Here is a 22,779-nt window from a genome sequence, read left to right as displayed (position 1 = left end):
TCTTTACATGCAAATAAAACATACAATGTATTTTTTAAAACACGTTGTTGCTTTTTATAGATGTTAGATAAAAAAGAAAATCGCAGTCTTACGATGAAAGCAAAGGGTACAGTAACATGAATTGTTGTTTTAAAAAAAAATTGCTTGGCATTTTGATATTCATATTTAAATGTATATATACGTTACGCGTAGGTCGATACTGGTAAACATAGACCTATCTACAGATTTTATTCTATCGGTCGGTGTATACAAACAATCTCCCATCGAACAGAGATAAAGACAGGGGTCACCCCGTATCTACGTCTGACGACACAGGTATTTGGTAACACCGGGAGTGAAGTTTCACGGAAGTGTTATGGACGTTTTGCTTTTTATTTTGATTTTTTGCCTTTCCTTTGTAGATGTGGCGAATTCAGGTTTGTCTTTGAATTGAAAATTCGTCTAATCAATGTTATGATACATATTGTCGTGTTGATACAGAAAAATCCAGAAACAAACGTGTGAGTTGTTATACAATAATATGAGCATGACAGTTTTATTAACAACTGTAGCAACGCCGACAGATTCATAATGCCTCTGACGTCATTTTTATATCCAGATTGCAGATGTCGTAAACTTTATGAATGCATGACCTTAACAGGAGAAAAACCTAGATGCTTTTTTGGCTGCCAGCCAGGATGGTCAGGCATCTCCTGTGGTAAAAATCTCTCTCTCTCTCTCTCTCTCTCTCTCTCTCTCTCTCTCACACACACACACACACACAGAAAGAGAGGAAAACACCCCCATACACACGCGGCTATAATTATGTTATATGTATTCCAACTTGTCTTGTCTTTAAGTTATGAAATATTATTAGATCAATAGATTATTTTATTTTTCAAATAATGTAAGCGTCTCTGAAATAAGGTTTATCCGGTATAAACTATTCCAACTTGTCTTTAAGTTATGAAATATTATTAGAGCAATAGAATATTTTTTTTCAAATAATGTAAGCGTCTCTGAGATCAGGTTTATCTGGTATAAACTATTCAAAATGACACTTCAATCACATGCCATTATAATAAGCATAAAACCCAGCACATGTATATGTTAATCAAAATCTCTGTAGAAATTTGGGCTCGGCTTGATATTTAGACTGACAGCTTTTTTTTTTTAAATCTGGGGCAACTCTTTTTCATTTACATGCATCATTTCTTTTGTTTTGTTAGTTAGATTCCTACCTCAATTGTAAAAAACAATGAGTTTGTTTCAGTACATGGTTAATATTACAACATTCTTCAGATACATTAACATTTAAACCTTCCAGTGTCTTTGTCAATAAAAACACTACAAATCAATTTTGTAATAAATTGTCCGATACAGTTCACAAAAGAGTATTTGAATATTTAATCATACCATTGGTGAAAATTTAAAGTATTATGGAATTATTCTGTTGATATTTTGAGGTGATCCCATATAGTCAGGCTTGATTGACTTAAATCTTTCATAATGTGTTTTTGGCTTTTTTGGACTTCTTTGTATTTGATCACATCCTGACCTTATTTGATCATCTCATAGATTCCTTATTCTTTTATATGACAGTCTAAATCCTCATGTACACTGTTCCGCGATTGTGTTAAACTCGGTATAATGCAATTATATGAGAGTAAAATGATGAAGCATTTGGAGTGGTCTTGCATAATTAAAACACCGATTGTATGCTAAAGATTTTGACACACAAACGCACGAAATTCGCAAATGAGAACACAAAGCTCAAGATGTTCAACAAACTGATCATCAAATCTCAAAACTTTAGAGATTACCTCAAGCCATAAACTATTGTTAATAGAGCTGGATATTCGTGGCTACATATACCATCTTTAGACCTATAGATGTCGAAAAAGCTTTTTTTCTTTAATGTATTAAAATTTTAATAGTTTATAGTCAAATATATAGAGGATATCTATATTGTGTGATTTTATATTTGCTTTATCCAACGAGTTGAAATGGTGTATATATTCGCGAGGCTTGCCGAGCGAATATAACCATTTCAACGAGTTGGATAAAGCAAATATAAAATCACACAATTATAGATGTTCTATTTATCTCATACAATTTGATTTATATTATGAAGCTTTTGAGACAGTCCCTTGTGTGACCCAAATTGGTTTTTTTTTTCAAAGATTAAAAACGATGATGCAACGTTGTGTTATGTGGCTATTGTGACCTTGCGCAATACAATTTAGTACGTCATTCCTGAGATAAATCTAACTGTTTTAATGTAAAGTTTCACTGAAATAAACCTTAAAATAATTTTTTAGCTCTAGATAATTTTTCTTAGGGCTTTTTAACTTGATTAAATGGAAATTCCGATTAGAAGACTTGAAATCAAGTTTGTTGACATAGCCTACACAAAGTTGCGAATGCTCGTTAGTTTGAATTGACTCGAAAGAGGAACAGTTGTTGATGCATGATGTTTAATAAAACAAACACTAGGCTATAATTTGATTTATATTATGAAGCTTTTGAGACAGTCCCTTGTGTGACCCAAATTGGGTTTTTTTTTCAAAGATTAAAAACGATGATGCAACGTTGTGTTATGTGGCTATTGTGACCTTGCGCAATACAATTTAGTACGTCATTCCTGAGATAAATCTAACTGTTTTAATGTAAAGTTTCACTGAAATAAACCTTAAAATAATTTTTTAGCTCTAGATAATTTTTCTTAGGGCTTTTTAACTTGATTAAATGGAAATTCCGATTAGAAGACTTGAAATCAAGTTTGTTGACATAGCCTACACAAAGTTGCGAATGCTCGTTAGTTTGAATTGACTCGAAAGAGGAACAGTTGTTGATGCATGATGTTTAATAAAACAAACACTAGGCTAGCCTTATGATTCAAAATTGAAAATAGTGAATAAGGATGCTTACTGGTGGTGGAATAAATGTCTCATGAAACATTATTTCGGTAAGTTCTTGTATATAAACACAACCAGAGTGCTCTGTTTTCATCGCGTCGTCAGGATGAACTCCTTGATAGTTAACGTAATTTGTAGTTTTATAAACTTCACAAAGCAAATTGAAAGTTGGAAGTGGGCTAAATTTATGAAAAATCTTGACAAACAAGAAAAAAGGGTCTTGTGGTTACGGTTATGAATAACTTTGCAAAAAAGGTGTTGGGGGGGGGGGGGGGCTAACCACCCCCCCCCCCCCACCCTCACAATAGCCCCAGGTTCCGACGCCTGTGCTACGCAGTTATGTGTTTTCCTTCATATTTGTAATTTAAATATTTGACAAAATCAATTTCATATTAATTTTTGTAGTAGATATAGTTATGTTGAAAGTACTAGCAAATCTTCGAAAATAGGTCACTGAAGCGTTGAAGCGAGGGGCTGTGTCAAAAGTAGTTCCGACCGGAAGTATTTGATATAGCATCACCCGTATGATATAGCAAAGGTTTATCACACGGGTAATATACACCTCACGTATGAGATAAAAATGTATATTTTAAAGATTAAGGCAGACCTTATGATAAAGTTGGCCACCCATCCTGCTTATTAATTAATTCACGAGAAAAGCGTATGATTTAGGTTTAAAATCTTAGTATTTCTCTATATTTTTTTAACAAAGCTCTTCTTATAAAGGAGAGACATATAGTATAATATTTACATTTTTCAGTGTCGTTGTCTTTGTGCTAACACTACAAATCGATCTTGTATTGTAGAATCCAATAAATTCAAATGCTGTATTTTTGGTGTGCAAGCGGGGTTTGTATAACTAAACGAAATGAAAATCACATAAATATATCAAATGGATATTCTATCATTTAATCGTACAATTGCTGATAATTATATAGATATAAGTTACTCTGTAACAAGGAATCATTCTTTGAATTTTATTAGGTAATAATTTCGATCGGAGCGTGATCAAATCTATCATAAAGCCCTCAGGGTTTTATTAGATTTGACCATGTCACGTTCAAAATTACCACCATTTAATACTAAAAGAATGATTTCTTTTTCCTTAAATAATGCATATCACCGTTCTTAAGTTTTCATGCAAACATCAACTTTATATTGACTTGGTGTTTTGTGGCTCTTCTTTTGTACTCCATTTAACAACTTTTTAAGAACCATTTTAACAAGACCTTGGATTTTCAGTACGACGTAGCTATTAATTCCTGCGTCAAAACAAGTAAAAAATGACGCGGTTTCTAGCAAAACATCCACCGATTGCGCAGTCTTAGCTCAAATGCCAGAAAATCTTGTTGATTTCAGAGAGCCACAACTGAGTGGCTGACAATGAAATAGACAGGCCTACGTCACATCGATGTTTAACACAACTACCAAAAGTCCAAGCTCTTGTTATAAAGGTTCTATTTTTTTAATTTTTTTTCCAGAAAACAAGACCGATACAAGTATGGCATCACCTTGCCATTGCTACTACGACTTTGATTGCAATTACGACGGATATTGTTCACGATGTCTAAGTGGATGGACGGGCACGCGCTGTGGTATAATGATGTATAGTGTCCTTAATTATGAAATACAAATAATACTGAAGATCATGTTTTGCACTTAAGGGTTTTGTTGTTGTTGTTGTTTTTTTTTGTTTTTTTTTGGGGGGGGGGTGTCCATCTACTTTTTTAGTTAAAATTTTTGTTAAACATGTCACAATTCCAAAACCTACTTTAATAGGTTACAATTACAAACACAACTTTCAAAATTATTTTTATTTTACTTCTGGGCATTGCATCGAATTCAGAGAGAGAGAGAGAGAGAGAGAGAGAGAGAGAGAGAGAGAGAGAGAGAGAGAGAGAGCAATAAACAGCCAGCTTGATCGATTTGTATTATATATAAAAAAAAAATTGCTTTTGCGTTGGAAATTTGAAACTCATATCATTAATTAAATGGAGGAATTTCAGCCTCCAGCTAGTCTTTAAACCTTTAATTCTGGTTTGTTATAGATAAAAAAGTGTACCCCTAGATTCTCTAGCTTTAAAACCGTACAAATACGACTTAATTTAGTCTTTACCGTCCCTGGCTGTTTCCATGCTTTTAGTTATAGTTTGCATGGTTCATTAAAAAAACACAAAGAAAATACCACCCTGCGTTTTTGTTTTCGAATTTATTTCTTTCAGTAAATTTTTTGCCAAGATTTATTAAGGAAAAAGTATTATTAATATATGCAATGCTAGCTAGTTGAAAAAGGATAATTTAGATATTTGTGAACAACAAAATTAGAACATATGTGATGTTAATTGGTTTGATACCGTTACCTTGTTTTCCTTTTTCAGAAAGAAAGATAACTTCCACAATCTATAAAAATACGCACAGAAATTCGGAAGGTATGAAAATTTTTTTAAGGAACTAGGAATCATTCTTTGAGTATTAGGAAGTGATAAAGATTTTTATAGTTTACTTTTGTAGCGGACATAGTTTCTTTCGTAGTACTTTCGTAGTAGGTCAATGCGTGGTCAAATCCAATTAAAACCCCAATGGCTTCATTATAAATATGATCACGCTCCGACCGAAATTAACACCTCATTATATTCAAAGAATGGTTCAATATATCTTATATTTTTCAGTAATTGTTCGACGAGTAAATTTTAGAATAAACGCATATGTATGTGTTATCTTTTAATTAGGCATGCGCCTTTACAATACGTTGTTTGAATTGATTGCACTGTACAACACAAAATCGAGTTGTATTGTTATCACAAAGACACTTAAAATGTAAAATTAATGCATCATGCCGACTTTACCTCACACAGTCGCGAAACACAGTACACTGTATCAAGGGGATAGGAATCAGTCTTTAAAAATGATGAGGTTATCAGATACTGTGGAATTATTAGATTTCGTGGTGGCTCAATTTTCGTGGAATTCGTGGGTACCTCTCATCCACGAAATAACATCCTCCACGAATTGATAAATTAGGGTAATAAAGTCATATTCCCTTTTGTAGATATATAAGAATACACGAAATTACGTCCCCACGAACCTGTAAAATTTAAGTCAACCACGAAAATTGGCCCCCACGAAATTTCATGATTCCACAGTAGGATTAGGGGTGATCAAATCAAATAACAATCCAGTAAAACCGAAATGGGGTTAAGGTAGATCTGATCACGTCCCGGCCGAAATTATCACCCCATAATATTCAAAAAATATTGATTCCTTAAAACTCATATTTATATAGTTTTCAGAAATTGCACGATTAAATATTGAATAACTCAGTGATGAAATGTATCGGGCAATACATTGCAAAATCTATTTGTAGTGTAATCAGAGACAAAGACACTGGAAAATATAAATACTAACAGATAAAAGAATAGGCACAATTTTTGCAAGCAATCATGGAAATTTCTCGAAGCATCGAGAAAGTATACGGAAAACCCAAGGCAAATTTGTGGGTTGTTTTAGTCCCCTTTCTAGACATTCAGTCCACTTTCTGTTGATTTAATGACTTCTCTTTATATTCTAAGTGTCAACTTTTGAAATTGTGTTTTTAATTCATGCTTGTTCGTAGTAGACAAAGTTAATAATTCTAATACTGTTTGCAGCGTTTTATTCTCTCCCCGTGTTGTTTTCTCCTTTCTATATATCTGCAAACGGCTTCGCACAGTCTTGAATTCGGCTAGATACAGTTGTGTTAAAAGAAACATAATTTGAGACATTGTATTTCGCACACTCTTAATTTTGTCACTGAAAACGACGGCAAATGGGGCGAAAATAAAAGGAGGTTGAATTTTTTTCCTGCATTCATCATTTTCATTGTAAATATATGTCCTTTCTTGATATACTGTATACAGGGAAATATATTCGCCCCGTTTTATTTTCGCCCTCGTTGTCAGCGGGCGAATTTAGAACTGGGCAAATACAAATGTTCGAAGTTATCTCTTCAGTACACACTCTTGTCTGGGTGAATTTAATAAAGGGCGAAACCATTTACAAGTGTAGAAGGGGCGAAAATAACCTTGTATACAGTATGCCTACACAATCTCATAAACAACAACACATTTATGCTTTCTAGGATTTCACAAGTCTAAAACAATACACAAAATTTAGCCAATGTATAATTATAACATAATGTTTAAATTTTTAAACAGCAAAAGAGGGATTTAAATGAACCAACCTAAAAAAAAAATGTAAAACATGCTAATTTGATGGTTTTTATCAATGAATAACTACGGGTTTTTTTTTTATTGTAGATGACTCTAGTGCTGTATATAATAGCCTTGGTTATATCGCCTTAATTATTTTAGGCGCGACGATTTTTTGCTGTTGCATTGCTGCAGGAATTAGGTAATTTGTTTTAAGGTGGCTCACTATACATGGACTTTGTATAGTTCCTCAAACCGCAAAAGAACGACTTGGTTATGATACACAGAATGATGCATAGGAAGAACATGAGTCAAACTGGGGGGAAATAAACATTGATATGATTTGAATTCGGGATCTGCGTGTAACAAAATCGATAATTTAACCACTGAGGTATAATGATATTCAACCAAATCTCTCGATACAAACAATTTCACAAAACATTTGAACCGAAATTCTGTGACGGTACGTCTTCAAAATTATAGACCTTGAAATACTGAGCTACAATGTACCTTTAAGGATTATTCTTATGTTTTTGGATCATCAGATCTATTAAAGCCAAATATTAACGTAAACGTTTTAGCTAAAAGCTCCAGACTTAGTGTTATTATTATGATCACAATTTGTCCGGCGTCCGTCTTTCCATCTGTTTGTTTATTTTTAAGCATTTACATTTTCGACTTCTTCACAAGAACCACAAAGTCGATATCGGTCAAGTTTGACGTGAGGCATTTTTAGATGAAGGAGGTTGGTTAACATAGGGTCATACCATCTTTTAAGGGGAGATAATAGATGGCCTTCAACAGACGTAATTTTGTATGAGGCACATCCCGGCTATATTGTAGAATGTTTTTCTTTGAGCAAACAACTTTTAACGAGATATGCATTATTAAACTGCAGGGAAACTTTAAATTTCATCTCGAAAACAAATCTAACGAGGCTTGTAAAAAAAGGATGTTATCAACAAGGAAGCAATTTGTTTAATTTCAAAATTTAGTTTTGTATCCTCCATATCAGTTGTGTAGTCATCCATGCATATTAAAATACTAGATGATACATCGCGCAAGCGCGGGAACTAACACTTTACACATTATTATAGTATAATGTTTAATATGTTGAACCATATTTTTTTTCATTCTTATCTTAATCCTTTAAAATTGAAATAAAAAACAAACTGCATTGTTGGATATTAAGAAGAGCGGACAGGGATGAAAAATCTAAACCGAAATGGATAATATACACATGTACATGTACGTGGCCTTTATCCGGTTTGTTGCAGCTAATTTGAAAAAAATTTAAGCTTTTTATTTTACATGTATTTTTTTCAAACCAGTGAAAAATTATTTAGTGTATCTCTAAATTTAGTTCTTTAGGTCAATTTTCAACATATTTTCTATTACTGTCGCAAATAAGAATTTCATATTAAAAAAACAATCTGGAAATCATGTGTTGAAAAACCAAAGGTGTAAGCAAGTACTCTGATGCAGGCATTTTGTAGTTTATTTGCAAAATGCCTTAATTTATAAGTATAGATAGCGGGAAATAGGACAAATGTTCCAATCCCCTTAGGAAACATATTCTGGATCCGCGCATGTTCTAATATAACTTTGTTTCTAGAAGGAAAAACTCTGGTGCTCCTCGTGCGTCTAGTGCTTCTCGGTCCTCAACTGATATTACCAGGGACGGTCACACGTCACGGGACAGATCTAGCCGAATGTGGAGAACCGCGGCCAGTGCAGAGAGCCAGATGACCAATCCTTCCTTAAATTCCTTCCATGAAAGTAAAACTCATTAAAATATCGTGCAATGTTTAGTTTTATGTCCATATATACTTGGTGTTTTAAAGTAAAGTATACGTAGTATATTTAACATTTAATGTTTAGGTTCATATGGATAATACATTGTACATGTTCATTGTCGAACCAACGTTTAACTTTTAAGTCTTTATACGTGCTTAGCTTTTTGGTATTCTTACGTAAAAGTTTAGTACATTGTGTAACCAACATTTTTTAAAAGTCCATATAGACAGCACATTGTATAATGAAGTAAAAGAAGACAATGAATTGTACATGTATCATGAATGTTTAACTTTTAAATCCATATATGTATGGGCTTAGCTGTTCTTACATTTGTATATTTTACATATGCAAGTAAAGTACATTTTAAAATATGAAAGTATAGATTATGGATTATCAGTGTTAACCTTCAAGTCTATATTGGCAAAATATAAAGATGTGAAATAAAGTTCATGCCAATGATATAATTCTAATTTGCGACGTTGCAGTTGCCAAACGTTCTTTTAAAAAAGAATTTCTTGTTCTCCACAAACGACAATGCTTCCTTTTTCAAATGTTATACAAATATGGAATATGTCGGTGATTTTTGAGAGAAAAAACAAAGGTGTTATGCTGTATCTTTACATTTTGAATGATTGAATTTAAGCTGGGTAATGTTTTCAAAGACAAAATATGAGGAATGGAGAACTCTTCACGTGTTTCAGAATTAAGAAAAAAATGAGATAGAAAGTTATGCATGCTTTTGATACTTTTCTTTCATGATTATTTTACAGTTGACAGGATAGACAATGGAACATCTCAGCACGTATCGTTTGAACTGCAAACTGATATTCCGTCTCATATGGAACCGCCGCCATCTTATGAATCAATTATGTCAAGGTCAAACGAAGCTTTTCAATCAACTGAATCTTTACCTACGTCATCCTTAGCATTAAACAAGGATTCAAGGGAAGTAATAGAGACGCCACCAGAATACGCAACAGTGACGTCACAATACAACAATAATTTACAATCGTCTCAGTCAGACGTACTATCAAATTAGTTTTCGCAGACTAATCACGTCTAATAACGAAATACTGTGTATCTTGTAATGAATGATATTATAGTCGTATCTTATGAAACGCGCGTTAAAGCAATAAAAATTACATAAGGACATTATTTTCAATGCTTACAGAGCAATGGCGAAATCGGTGGATTAAATGTCGGTTGAGCATTGATATAAAGATGCTGTATACAGGAAAGTATTAGCCTCCGGCGGGGGTTCTGCCCTCGTAGTCAGCGGGAGAATTTAGAACTGGGCGATTTCCCGTGTTAGATCATCTCTCCGTGAGCTTGACTGTGTCCGGACTGATTATTACTATTTGCAAGTAAAAATGGACGAAATTAACCCAGTATACATAAATTATGTACATGTGTAGTGAGGAAAAGTATGATATTCATATACGAAATGATGCATGTTTTTTATGGACGAGTCAAAAAATGGAACAAGATGTGTTTGTGAGTAAATAAGGCTGCATCAATCTACATGTACTTGAATGATGACAATCAATTGAAACAACGGTGTTGTACCTTAACATGCAATTACTTAATTGCGTTGTATTCATCATTGTATCATTGAACAATCATAAACTTTTGTCTTGCCTGTGAAAAAAGACATAGGATGAAGCTCTGTCAACTAAAATGTGATCAAAGGGTTGCTAAATGACATATTTTTTTTTACATTCAGTAACCTTTCAAGATTCGTTTGACTCAATGGTAGAACTTTATCTTGTAAAACAGATAAGCAAATATCAATTATCCACCTTTTTTTTTTTAAAGATACATTAGAATGCACCATTACCAAGTGCATATGCTGTGTTGGTACCTCTGAGTCTTATGTCTGTCCAATTTTTTATCCTATTTCTATTGATTTCTTAAACTATATTTTGGTTATGTATACATGTACACAGATCCTTACATTTTCCGGTGTCTTTTTCTGTGATAACGAATTTTGTAATGTATATTCCAATACATTTCATCAATGATTATATCAATATTAAACTGTACAATTGATGAAAATTTTATATATATTGGTTTTAAAGAATCATTCTTAGGATATTATGAGGTGGTCAAATTCGGTCGAGGGTAATCAAATCTATCATTAAGGCTTTTGGGCAAGAATGATTCCATTTTTTTAAACAGATGAACGAAAAATAAAAAAAATCACCTTTTTTATAATACATTATTTACCAATAACTAGGTGCATGTGGATATTTTGATCACTCTGAGATGAAAGACTGTCTAATTTTTAATTTTATTCTATTTCTATTGATCTATAAACTCTATTTTGCTCATGTGTACACCTTTGGTGCAGTAAAACATGTATAACAAATAAAATTCAACACTAATCCTAAGAGTGAATGTATTTTTTGTAAAAATGATATGTCAAAGTGTTTATAACCAATAAGTAAAGGAGTATACATGTAGTTACTTAAAACGGTATGCAAGTTCGCTTATGACATAGGTACATTCAAATCACCAACGCCACTGAAATGTTATTAACAATTCTAAAATTGTCAAGATCAGTATACTTAATTGTTAGTTGGGAAAATATCTATATCTTATACTATAACGCAATACAAGTAACTTTATATGTAACAGAGGCCGACATTCAGATAGATAAATCAATATATCTCATGGTGTGACACGAGTTACAAATCTTGGAATTTCCATAATTTTCAAGTATATTATCTGTTGTAAAATGGCTTTTTGAAATTGATATTTCTAAAAAAAATATTCGCAAAAAATGGTCACTGAAATGAAAAAAAGAAAGAAAATTAATAAATAATAATCATGTTTATAAAAAATTCAAAAGTTCAAAGGATGCCAAGGAACATACCGCTGCCATGTTGAACCTCTCTATGATGCATATGTAACTTCCCTGCATCATATAATAGTGTTTTATTAATAAATATGTGTTAATACAATGTTAAATGTGTGTAGTAAACGTCCTTATGCATTTGTAAATTAATGTGGTTTACTTTCATGACTTCAACTTACGTCTTAATTAATTTAAATCGCATTCGATGTCATTTTATTATAACAATAAGTTCTTGAAAGGGATTACCCAAACACATGTAATGATGAAAAGTTTTGTTTTCGCCTTAGCTATTTGTTGCACTTTGTATCATACAGACAGATACACACTTACGAAAATATTTTTAAAATAATAAAATGCACTGCTTTGGTTACAAATAAATATTACGATATTTAAGTACCAAAAACAAGAGGGCTTCATTTATTATTTAACTATAATGTGTTGTATTTTATATAACACAAATTGTTATATTCAGTAGTAACTGAACACTATATATCTCAACATAGACCAATAATCAATAATCTAAATACAAGTTTTTTTGCAATGCGGCGGTATAACTAGCATACCAGATACAAGGAAGGTAGAACAAATGTAACATCATTAAAATTCGTGGGGGGGGGGGGGGGGGGGGGGTTCGTGGATTGATTAAATTTTACTGGTTCGTGGGAACGTAATTTCGTGTATTTTCTTATATATACTTACAAAAGGAAAAATGACTTTATAACACTTATTTATTATTTCGTGGAGGATATTAATTCGTTGATGAGAGGTTTCCATGAATTCCACGAAAACTGAGCTACCACGAAATCTAATGACTCCACAGTAGTTCTAAAGCAACGTAATATCAAATTTAGATTGCGTAATATCATTGGACACTGTTGGATATTGCCCACAACTGCAATCAATATTTGTATAATTCTATAATAAAACTCTACAATGAGCTTTTGCTTTTAAAAATATTTAAAACAATCAATACATGTATTAAATATACAATATACGTCAAATAAAAACGAAGGATACCTTATATATATATATATATATATATATATATATATATATATATATATATATATATATATATATATATATATATATATATATATTTAAGTGTCCTTCGTTTTTATTTGACGTATATTGTATATTTAATCCATGTATTGATTGTTTTAAATATTCTCAAAAGCAAAAGCTCATTGTAGAGTTTTATTATAGAATTATACAAATATTGATTGCAGTTGTGGGCAAATTCTGAAGATAAAAATGAAAGCGCACATGTTTTACTCGGACTTTGTGTTTTTATTCATTTAAGTTCATATATATATATATATATATATATATATATATATATATATATATATATATATATATATATATATATATATATATATATATATATATATATATATGTATATGAATGAATAAAAACACAAAGTCCGAGTAAAAAATGAGCGCTTTCATTTTTATCTTCAGAATTTTTACAGCTAGTTTTAAGTGTATATATGTACTTCTACCAAAGGGATTTTTATTCAGTTCCACATATGAAAGTAATTGTCAAAAGGCATCAAATCCTCAAATAAATAAAATTTACCTTCTGCTTTGTTTCAGGGGTCTTACCTTTTTTTGGTGTGCCCAATTTCCCAGATTTATCAGATAATGGCTATTTATTTAATAATGGCTGAAATGGTGATCTTTAAAGTATTATTTAACATTCAGACAAGTAATGAAAATATATATACAACATCACATATTAAGGGTCATAGAAATAATATACTTAGTTTCTGCCCTTGAATACAAACATAAGCTAATTTAAGGCAGAATAAAAAAACGTGACACAGGGCTAAGCTTGCTCTTCACGTTTTCGACCTGAGCCCAAATATAGCTTGTACTTCAAGACATTTATGTTTATTCCACAATATAATATGAATTTTACGCATCAAACGAGCTATTTTTGACAAATTTCACGGATTATCTAAAGTTGATAGCATAACGCTGGCGTCAACAAAAAAACGTCACAAATGAAACGCTGGATGAAACCGTGCGCACTCGAACTGTACTCGGCCTCCTTCAGCTAAAAGTTAGTTCTTATAAAAAAACCTCGACATGACAGTTTTAACAATAATGTAGTCACGTTGAAGGATTCATAACGCCACTGATATGTTAGTTTGTTTCATATCTAGAAGTCGTAAACATTTTGATTGCATAACGGCAACATATCAAAAGCCAAACTGTAGTGATAATCAACATGGTATACATACGAAATTACCAAAACGATGACAATTTTTTACATAGATTTTACAAATATCAACGTTTAGTCATTGTGATATTGTTTCGAGGATTTTTACCAACAAAAAGATCAATACAAAGGAATGCAAATCAAGCTTAATTATTGAATGACTTATTTTTTTCTTTTTATTGATGATACAGGCTATGGTGGATATCTTGCTGGTTTTAGTCTTATAGATTTTGTAGGCGGCCGGGGCGGTTTTTTGCTGTATCATCGCCTTATTAAGATACTTTTTTAAGGTGCCTCGCTATTTCTTAAATAGTTTCTCAAATCAGCAGAAAACGACATTTTATAAAAGATAGCATGATGTATAGAAAGTCTATCTTATTTCAAATTGACGAGAGAAAAAAAATGGAAGTGATTTGAAATTGGGATCTTGAGGTCAAATTAACGAAACTTTAACTGAGATATGATGATATATACCAAAATTGCTCGATACAAAAATGTTACAAAACACTTCAACGGAAAAGCTCACCTTAAAGGGTTTTTGATGCAGTCAGTTGTGGGTATTTTTTAATCATTTCGTAAGTTTGAAACGTTGCTATGCAAGGAACAAAATAAATGTACCAACAACTGAAACTACCCTACAGTTATCATCGACAATATCGAATTTATTTATTTTTAAAATTTAGTACGACATGTCGTACATTATAATAATGTTTTTTTTTAAATTGGATAAGTGAAGATGTACTCACTAAACTCAGTGGAAGAAATTTTCATTGTGAAAGCGTTGTTAAATATTTCTCATGTAAGCTGTGTCTGAGTATAGCGTGTACAAGCCATGCATAAAAGTATAGTTATTTAATTAAAAGTAGTAAAAATCAATATTTTGTACGGACTATTTTGTGACAAGTTAGTTACTGATCGAAATATCCGGACGTGACTTACAATGTACTGAAGTGGTGGCGTTATTAAAACTCCTTGCAAAGTCGTTACTTCAAAGATAAGTCCATTCTTAGTCAAATAATTGATCTAAGAACTCGTAAATAGGAAAAGAAAATGAGCTAAGCAAAAAAGATTAGGGCTACAATTCAAGCATTTATTCGAGCTCCTGTAGCGCTTTGCCATAATAACGACCTTTTTACGCAGAATTTAAAGTTTTATGAGGGCTGCCAACTTGAGTTTAGCACAAGCGAGCTTTTTCACACATCTATTTCATCTTACTCTGTCGCGAAAGCAAAAAAGTTCATGTGTAATGCCAAAGTGACCTCGCACTATATTTCCCGTGGTAAATGTAGAGGTCGATCAAGCTAGGTCGATTTAGGAGGTTGTCGTGTATTTGGTACCGAATTGCTATTTCGTTCTGATCACTCGGCTAATTAATTTTTGCTTTACTTCTGAATAAGTATTTTGTGGAATTGACTAGGGAATGATACACATGCTAGCTCCATGGATTATTGTCACATTGAAACAATAGAGGGAAAGGATCTATTTGATATTTAAAATTACAACCATATCATTAAATAATTAAAGAAAAAATCTATGTCGAAGTTGCAAATCGGCAAACCTTTAAATAGGAATGGATAATCACATACCTAAAAGGGGGTTACGCCTACAACGAAAGTATGTTGGCATACAAAATGACACTTATATACTGTCAACGAATTTATCAATAACAGATCTGAACTACATACAGTTTGCCAACTTTCTCGAAACTAATTAGATTTCTTTTAAGACTTAAGGACTGTTGTTATTGTTGGGGTTTTTTGGGGGAGAGGGGGCAAATCTTCTGGTATTTGAAGTTCCAGCTCCGCTAGACACAGTGGTTTCGCCATAAAGAATATGAACTTTTATTGTAGATGGAATTATGAGTCTAATGATTCTCATGATTCTAGAGTTAATCATCCCTCAACTTCTCGACCCTCAACTATTCGACTTGCAGCTTCTCGACCCCAAATTGCTCAACTTTTAACTTCTCGACCCCCAACTGCTCGACCCTCAGCTTCTCGACCTCAAACCGCTCGACTCTTAACTCATCAGCCCTCAACTGCTCGACCCTCATCTTATATTATCAGGGACGGTTCCACATAACGTGACAGAGCAAATCAAATGTGGAGGACGACAACCGGTGCAGAAAGCCAAATGACCAGTCACTCCTTTGATACCTTATATAAAAGTAAAGTTTACTTCATTAAATAAAGTCTATACAGACATAAACGTTCAATGTTGAGGTACATATAGCAAGGGACAGTTCGGATAAAGTACTCGTCAATATTTTTGTAAAATAAAAAAGTTGCTGTACTTGATGGCTTATGAGTGTTGCTAAGTTCATGAAATTATTTTTTAATGATTATCATTAGTTAGAAGGATGTATCTTGTTAAAATTGGTATGCAATATGTAGGTTCCAAATGTTAGGTACATGAGAATCGGAAGTAAATCGCGAAACTTGAAGCTATACAGACGGGAGGTAAAATAACTCGAAAAGTAGGTAGATTGGACATATCAAACTCTTCACTGGTAAGTTTCTGACGTGTGATGGTTCAGCATGCACCACACCGTTCGGAAGGTCAATTTTCTGCAGGGAACAAGCTGGGGATGTATAAAAATCTGAAAAATCATAAAAAATGCGTGAAATATGAAAGGGTAAAATCTTAGAAAAACCACAACTAGTAGTAAAATTATCACGTTCTGACTAGTAATTCTCCTCAGAAATTTATGATTGGTCTTATAAGGAGTGAATTAAAGGCATTGTACTGGATGGGAACTGAGGAAATTCTAGTTACAGAGTTCAGAAGAAACACATCTCCTGGTCACAATGAATTTTATAAACAAAAACTGTCCTCTGTCAGCTTAACGTTTTAAAGGTAGGTCGCCTGCGGGGGCATTTGTGGCGTTACGACACATCTTGTGTATATTAGGACTGTCCTGTTTACACAAAAATATTAAACACACTTCGTGAAATCCTTTTGTTCCTATAACACAATAATTATTGTATTATTTAGTATACAAATATAGAATTAAATTTTAAGAATTTTAAAGCGTTATGCTGTAATATTAAAGTTTTGCTCATTTAACGCTGTGTTGTGTTTTCAAAGAGGAAATATGAGGAAAGGTGCACCAACATATATTTTATAATTACAGTTTGACAATTTTAATGAATTCCTATACGGGGATGATGAAACTTAAAATCCAAAAAAGAAATTTCTGAGAGTTCTACATACCTTTGATTTATCTTTTCACTTTTATTTTACAGTTAACAGGACAAGCAATGATACACCTCGTCACATTTCTTTTGAGCTACAACCAGATCTTTCGTCTAATTTGGAATCAGTTATTTCAAACGAAACTTTTCAATCATCTGGACTGCGTTTTACACACCAGTTAATAACATAACAGATAAACACATCTAATATCTAAATGAAAAAAACAATGTAAATGAAACAAATCTTTTGTACATTGTAGCCCATTACAAAAAAACCTATCCAATGAAGGTAAGGGAAAACTGGTTATTATATAGTTTAGATCTTTATTTGTAGAGTTTCTTCTTTTTGAGTTTATGACCAATTCTGAATACATTTTACTACATCTTAAAAATAGGACAACGTGTTCCAGTGTTAATTCGTTTCTCTCCTTTTTGTTGGTCAAAAATTTTACTTTGTAGTTTATACACACAAAAATGTTTAAAATGGTATATGTTCATTTTCTTGAGATTTAAACAATTTTCGTCATTAAGAGCGTATATTGAATGCAACTGTTCTTTTAGCTTTTAAGTAAATTGGGAAACTATAAAATGACATTTGAACAATGAATAGATAAGCCATTATAAGGCATTCAGACTTACATACATGTATCTCAGACCTAAATTAGAATGTTTTGTTTTCCTTTAAACGGCGAAATGCCATTTTCATTTTAATGCTATTTCTCGTGGTCTTTGTTAGTTTTTGGGGTTGTTTTTTGGTTTGGGGTTTTTTTTTTTTGCTTAATCCGCTTCCGCTAAATCAAGTGCATCACTGAATGTAATTCAAATATGTGTGAGAATAGGAACATCTAGAAATACGCCAATTCAAATCCACGCTAACCCAATGCAAATTGATTTCCGATAAATATTGTATGCAATTACATGTATTTTAATACGAGTACGGTAACCTAGCAATTTCATAGTCTATATAAAGCAACGTATTTACATTTCATTTGTTATAATTTTTTTCAGTTAATTACAAAACCGAGTTATAGCAGACAGACTCTATCGTTATTGTAGATTTGAATAAAACAAAAAATTCGAAAAAAATATTTTAGCCTCATATTTTTGAAACAGAATCTATACAAAACAACTAATTTACAACTGTTTTGATTGATATGATACTATTTAACAGCCATCAAATTGAAATATTCATAAGTATTTGATTTATAAGCATTCACTTATTTGGTTTTAAGTAATAAGTTCTTTTGTGAAACGCAGTCCTACTTTTAATTCTGTCTACATAAACAAACAAGGAGCCAAATCAAGTAATAGATTCGCCACCAAGTTACTTATCAGTGACGTCACAATTTACGAAGTTTTTTTGTATTAGAATACTTTCAACTTACGTTGTGCAGGTTAATCACGTATAATAGCTGAAAGCAGTATATGGTATTATGAATGATAAATATATCGTGTAATATAGTTGTATCTTGTGAAACATACATCGAGGTAAGTTGTACATGTATTAAGACATTACTTCAAAGCTGATAGATCGATATAGCAGTTCTAGAATAATTTTGAGATAGTTTTGTAAAGGTTTTAGTACGATATACATGTATCTGGTAAGATCATAGATTTATGAAGATAAAAATGGCCTACCAAATCACGTTCCTCGTGATTTCGGCGAGAGCTGCATATCCCGTTAGTATATACGTCCCTTATAATATTCAGCGATATTGACCATTCGAAGGACCATGTGTAAATTTTGATATCTTTTTTTTTTTTTTTTTTTTTTTTTATGTATATATTTATTTCATAACATACAAAAGAGATTTTGAGGCAAAACCTCCACAGAGGCCCTCTAACTATTCCTCACCTGGGGTGCCAGGGGCCCCCTGGATCGGAAGTTTGTTATATACAAAACATTTTTAAATATAATCATAGATTGAAAAAGTTTACATTCTTATATTGATATATGAGACATAACATACAAAAGAGATTTTGAGGCAAAACCTCCACAGAGGCCCTATAACTATTCCTCACCTGGGGTGCCAGGGGCCCCCTGGATCGGAAGTTTGTTATATACAAAACATTTTTTATATGTAATCATAAATTGATAAAGTTTACATTCTTATATTGGTATCTGAGTCAAAAGTAGATAAAACTGAGAAATAAGAATATACACTGTACGTGTCTATAAATATATGCAGTATAGTAAGGTATAACAAAGCAAGTGCAAAGTAGCAAAATATAATGTATTAATACATGAGCCACTCTCTTTCAACCGGAGGTAGCATCCCAACACATCTCCAGAGTCTCTATAAAGTTACCCCCGGACTGAATTACCTACATGGTGGCTGATCTACCATGTAGTGAGTTTTGTACAATTATAGCTTTAAATATAATTTTTTAAAGAAGATTCCATCACAGGTCTTACGCATATATTTTAAAACATTTGAGTAGATCAAAACAGAATCTTTTACCGCATAAAACAAAGATTGTTCTGTTTCTTCAGTGTTCTCAAGTCGACAGTACATTTTATGTTTATATATTTTATATGAAATAAAAGAGAAAAGTAGGTTGTACACTTTGATTGTGTTGTTTTGTGATGAGTAAAAACCTATAATCACATGTTTCCACTGAACTTGAAAAGTTACAAAATCACTGATTGCATTCCATATTTTCTGAACATTTTTACAATCAAAAATTAGATGTCTTATATTCTCTGTGTCATTTTGACACACTTTACATTTTTTATTTACTTGACAATTCCATTTGCTTAAATACAAGTTATTACATAAAATGTTATTAAGAAGTTTATAATTAAATTCTGCTATTTTTTTATCTTCCATTGATTTTATTTTATTGAAATAGATAGTTCCCAATCTGACTTCGAGCTAATTTGGAACTCCTTACTTAATTTTTGCTGTGAACATGAGATTTGAAATTTCTTATTTTTTAGTATGGAATAAAAAAAATTGGTGTTCTGTTTTTCTGGAATCAATTTATCAATCTCTAGATGAATGTAATTTTTCTTTGAAAAATCAAAGTTTTTTTCATATTTCCTAAATACTTTTTGTAGTATGGTATATTCACAAAGCCAATTACTTTTGTTATGTATAACAGTTGCAAAATCATCTAAGGATTTTAGTTTTCCATTTGTATTGAAAAGGTGTTTTGTAAATAAAATTCCACTTTTTATCCAATTTTTAAAACAAACAGTTTTGCCCTTGTAAGTAAAAGAGCTATTAGACCAAATAGGTTGCTTCAAAAATGATTCTGTAGTTTTAAATTCAGGTCTCGTTTTGCAAATATTAAAACACGAAAAAATTTCTTTGTAGAATTGGGGCATTTTTTGAACAATATCGAATTTCTTAATTGATATTTCTGATGTGATAGAGATAAAGCGAATGTCTATGTTTAATTCTTTGAAAAAGCTGTTTACAAAGTCGTTTATAGCATGTTTAGTTTCTAATAATCTTGGTACCCATGCAGCTTTTAAAGCTTTTAATTTTGATTCAATATCTATTAAACCTATTCCTCCGTCTTTTATATCCCCTATCACAGTATTTCTCTTTATTCTATCATGGTTGTTCCATAGAAATTTAAAAATTAATCTATTTATATTTTTTATATAGTTTTCTTCCGGTAATTCTAGTATTGTGGATAAATATATTAATTTCGGGACTGCTAGAGTATTTATTATAGAGCATTTACCAAAAAGTGTTAATTTTCTTTTCTTCCAAGATTCAAATAGTTTTTCTATGTCATGATAGACTTTCATCCAATTTTGTGTATAACATTCTGTTTTGTCGTGGCCTAGGTATATGCCTAGGCATTTTACGTGCTTTGAGACATTAATTCCGCTTATGGTTTCGTATTGATCTTTTAAAGTACCCAAAAGTATACATTCCGTTTTGTTTAAATTAATTTTTGACCCAGCATGTTTACCGAACACCTCGATTGTATCAATTGCATGTGCCAAAGATTCAATATTTTTAAGTGTTAGCGTCATGTCATCTGCATGTTGTATATTTTTAATTTCTTTATCTGAATTTCTGTGTTTAAACCCCTGAATATTTACATTATTCTTAATTTTTGCCGATAGGATTTCCGCTACAAAAAGATATAGAATCGCGGATATTGGACACCCTTGCCTGATTCCTCTTTTCATCTGGCATGTTTTTGACATCCAACCATTATTTTTTAATCGAAAGAGTGGGTTTTTATACAATATTTTTATCCAGTTTATGAAGCATTTCCCAAAATTGAATTTTTCTAGGGTTTTAAACAGAAAATTCCATTCAACCGAATCAAAGGCTTTTTCAAAATCTAGAAATAAGAGTATCCCTTCCTGATTGTTATTTTCGCAATATTCAAAAATGTCTAAAATCAATCTTGCATTTATACCTATAAATCTACCTTGAATATACGCTGTTTGTTCATTGCTGATGTATTTGTCTATGATATTTTTTAAGCGTCGAGCGAAGATAAAAGCGATTATCTTATAGTCCGTATTTGTTAAGCTGATTGGCCTGTAATTTTTTAACAAACGTTTACTTCCCTTTTTATGTATAAGTGAAATTACTGAGAGTTTTTGTGTGTAGCTCATTACGTCATTTATGTATGTTTCTTTCATCATACCATAGAATATGGTAGATAAATCTTTCCAAAAACTTTGATAAAATTCATTTGGTATTCCGTCTAGGCCCGGGGATTTATTTGATTTTAGATTCATCACTGCATCTTTACATTCTTCAAGTGTTGGAAAACTATCACAATTTTTTTTATCGTTTTCTGTTAAGTGTTTTATTTCACAATCACCTATAGATATGAATTTATTTCGTTATCGGGTATTGAGTTAGAATTGTATAACTTTTCATAAAATCTGCACATTTCTCCTAAAATATCACTGGTGGAAGAGCGAATTTCTTTTTTTTCTGTTTCGATTTCATTTATCGCATTGTTTGATTGATGTTTTTTTTCTAGTCCTAAAAAAAATTGGTGTTTTTTTCACCCTCTTGGATCCTTTTAGCACGAGATCGAATTTGTGCACCGTTTGCTTTTTTATCGATAAGGTAACTTAATTGAGTTTCCAATTCTCGTTTTCTATTCATATTTATTAGGTGATGAGGTAGAAGTTCGATTTCTGATATTTCTTTTTCAATATTCAAAATACTTTGTTTCAGTGTTTTCTGACGGTTTTTCGAATAATTTATTGAAAAATCTTTGACCCTTTCTTTAAGCGTTTCCCATTTTTCAACACATGATTTTTGTAATTTTTCTGTATCTCTTATTATTTGAATAATATTCTTTTTAAAATCAACTTCATTTAAAATTGAAACATTCATTTTCCAGTATCCTTTTCCTCGTTGGTTATTATAAATATTAAGTTCAAATTTAAGCGCTCTGTGATCTGACATCCTTGTACCGTTGCTATGGGTACCAGGGATTTTTCTAATTAAGATGTTTCTAAATTGATTTAGCAGGTCATTATTTACAAAAACAAAATCTATTCTACTTCTTGGTGTATCAGATGCATCGCACCATGTAAATCCATTTAAATCTTTGTGTTTCTCAAACCATAAATCGGTAATGTCTAAAATTTGTAAACATTCTTTGAGAATTTTAGTACTTTTAT

General features: G+C 31.8%; 1 protein-coding gene across 2 annotated transcripts; it reads left to right on the top strand.

The window, feature by feature from the left end:
* Positions 1-290: 290 nt before the first annotated feature.
* On the top strand, positions 291-11,266 carry LOC105336018 (uncharacterized). Of its 2 annotated transcripts, none has more exons than XM_066073877.1 (7): positions 291-416; positions 599-697; positions 4,379-4,492; positions 5,276-5,326; positions 7,193-7,286; positions 8,703-8,863; positions 9,652-11,266. In XM_066073877.1, the coding sequence occupies exons 1-7, from the start codon at positions 356-358 to the stop codon at positions 9,918-9,920; spliced, it is 849 nt and encodes a 282-aa protein (XP_065929949.1). In that variant the 5' UTR covers positions 291-355; the 3' UTR covers positions 9,921-11,266. The 2 variants fall into 2 exon arrangements, with proteins under 2 accessions (XP_065929949.1, XP_065929948.1); XM_066073876.1 differs by having other exon boundaries at positions 8,700-8,863.
* Positions 11,267-22,779: the final 11,513 nt, after the last annotated feature.

This window comes from Magallana gigas, chromosome 10 (assembly GCF_963853765.1).
Source record: "Magallana gigas chromosome 10, xbMagGiga1.1, whole genome shotgun sequence".
Taxonomy (NCBI): domain Eukaryota; kingdom Metazoa; phylum Mollusca; class Bivalvia; order Ostreida; family Ostreidae; genus Magallana; species Magallana gigas.
Note: the sequence above shows the minus strand (reverse complement) of the source record. Positions and strands in the feature narration are given on the sequence as shown.

What these genes read in the sequence shown, in the direction of transcription:
- LOC105336018 (XM_066073876.1), top strand. Translation starts at nt 356, where the DNA reads ATGGACGTTTTGCTTTTTATTTTGATTTTTTGCCTTTCCTTTGTAGAT. An exon ending in ATGGACGGGCACGCGCTGTG is followed by an intron (nt 4,493 to 5,275) that starts GTATAATGATGT and finishes TTCCTTTTTCAG; the next exon opens with AAAGAAAGATAACTTCCACA. An exon ending in CTTAAATTCCTTCCATGAAA is followed by an intron (nt 8,864 to 9,651) that starts GTAAAACTCATT and finishes ATTATTTTACAG; the next exon opens with TTGACAGGATAGACAATGGA.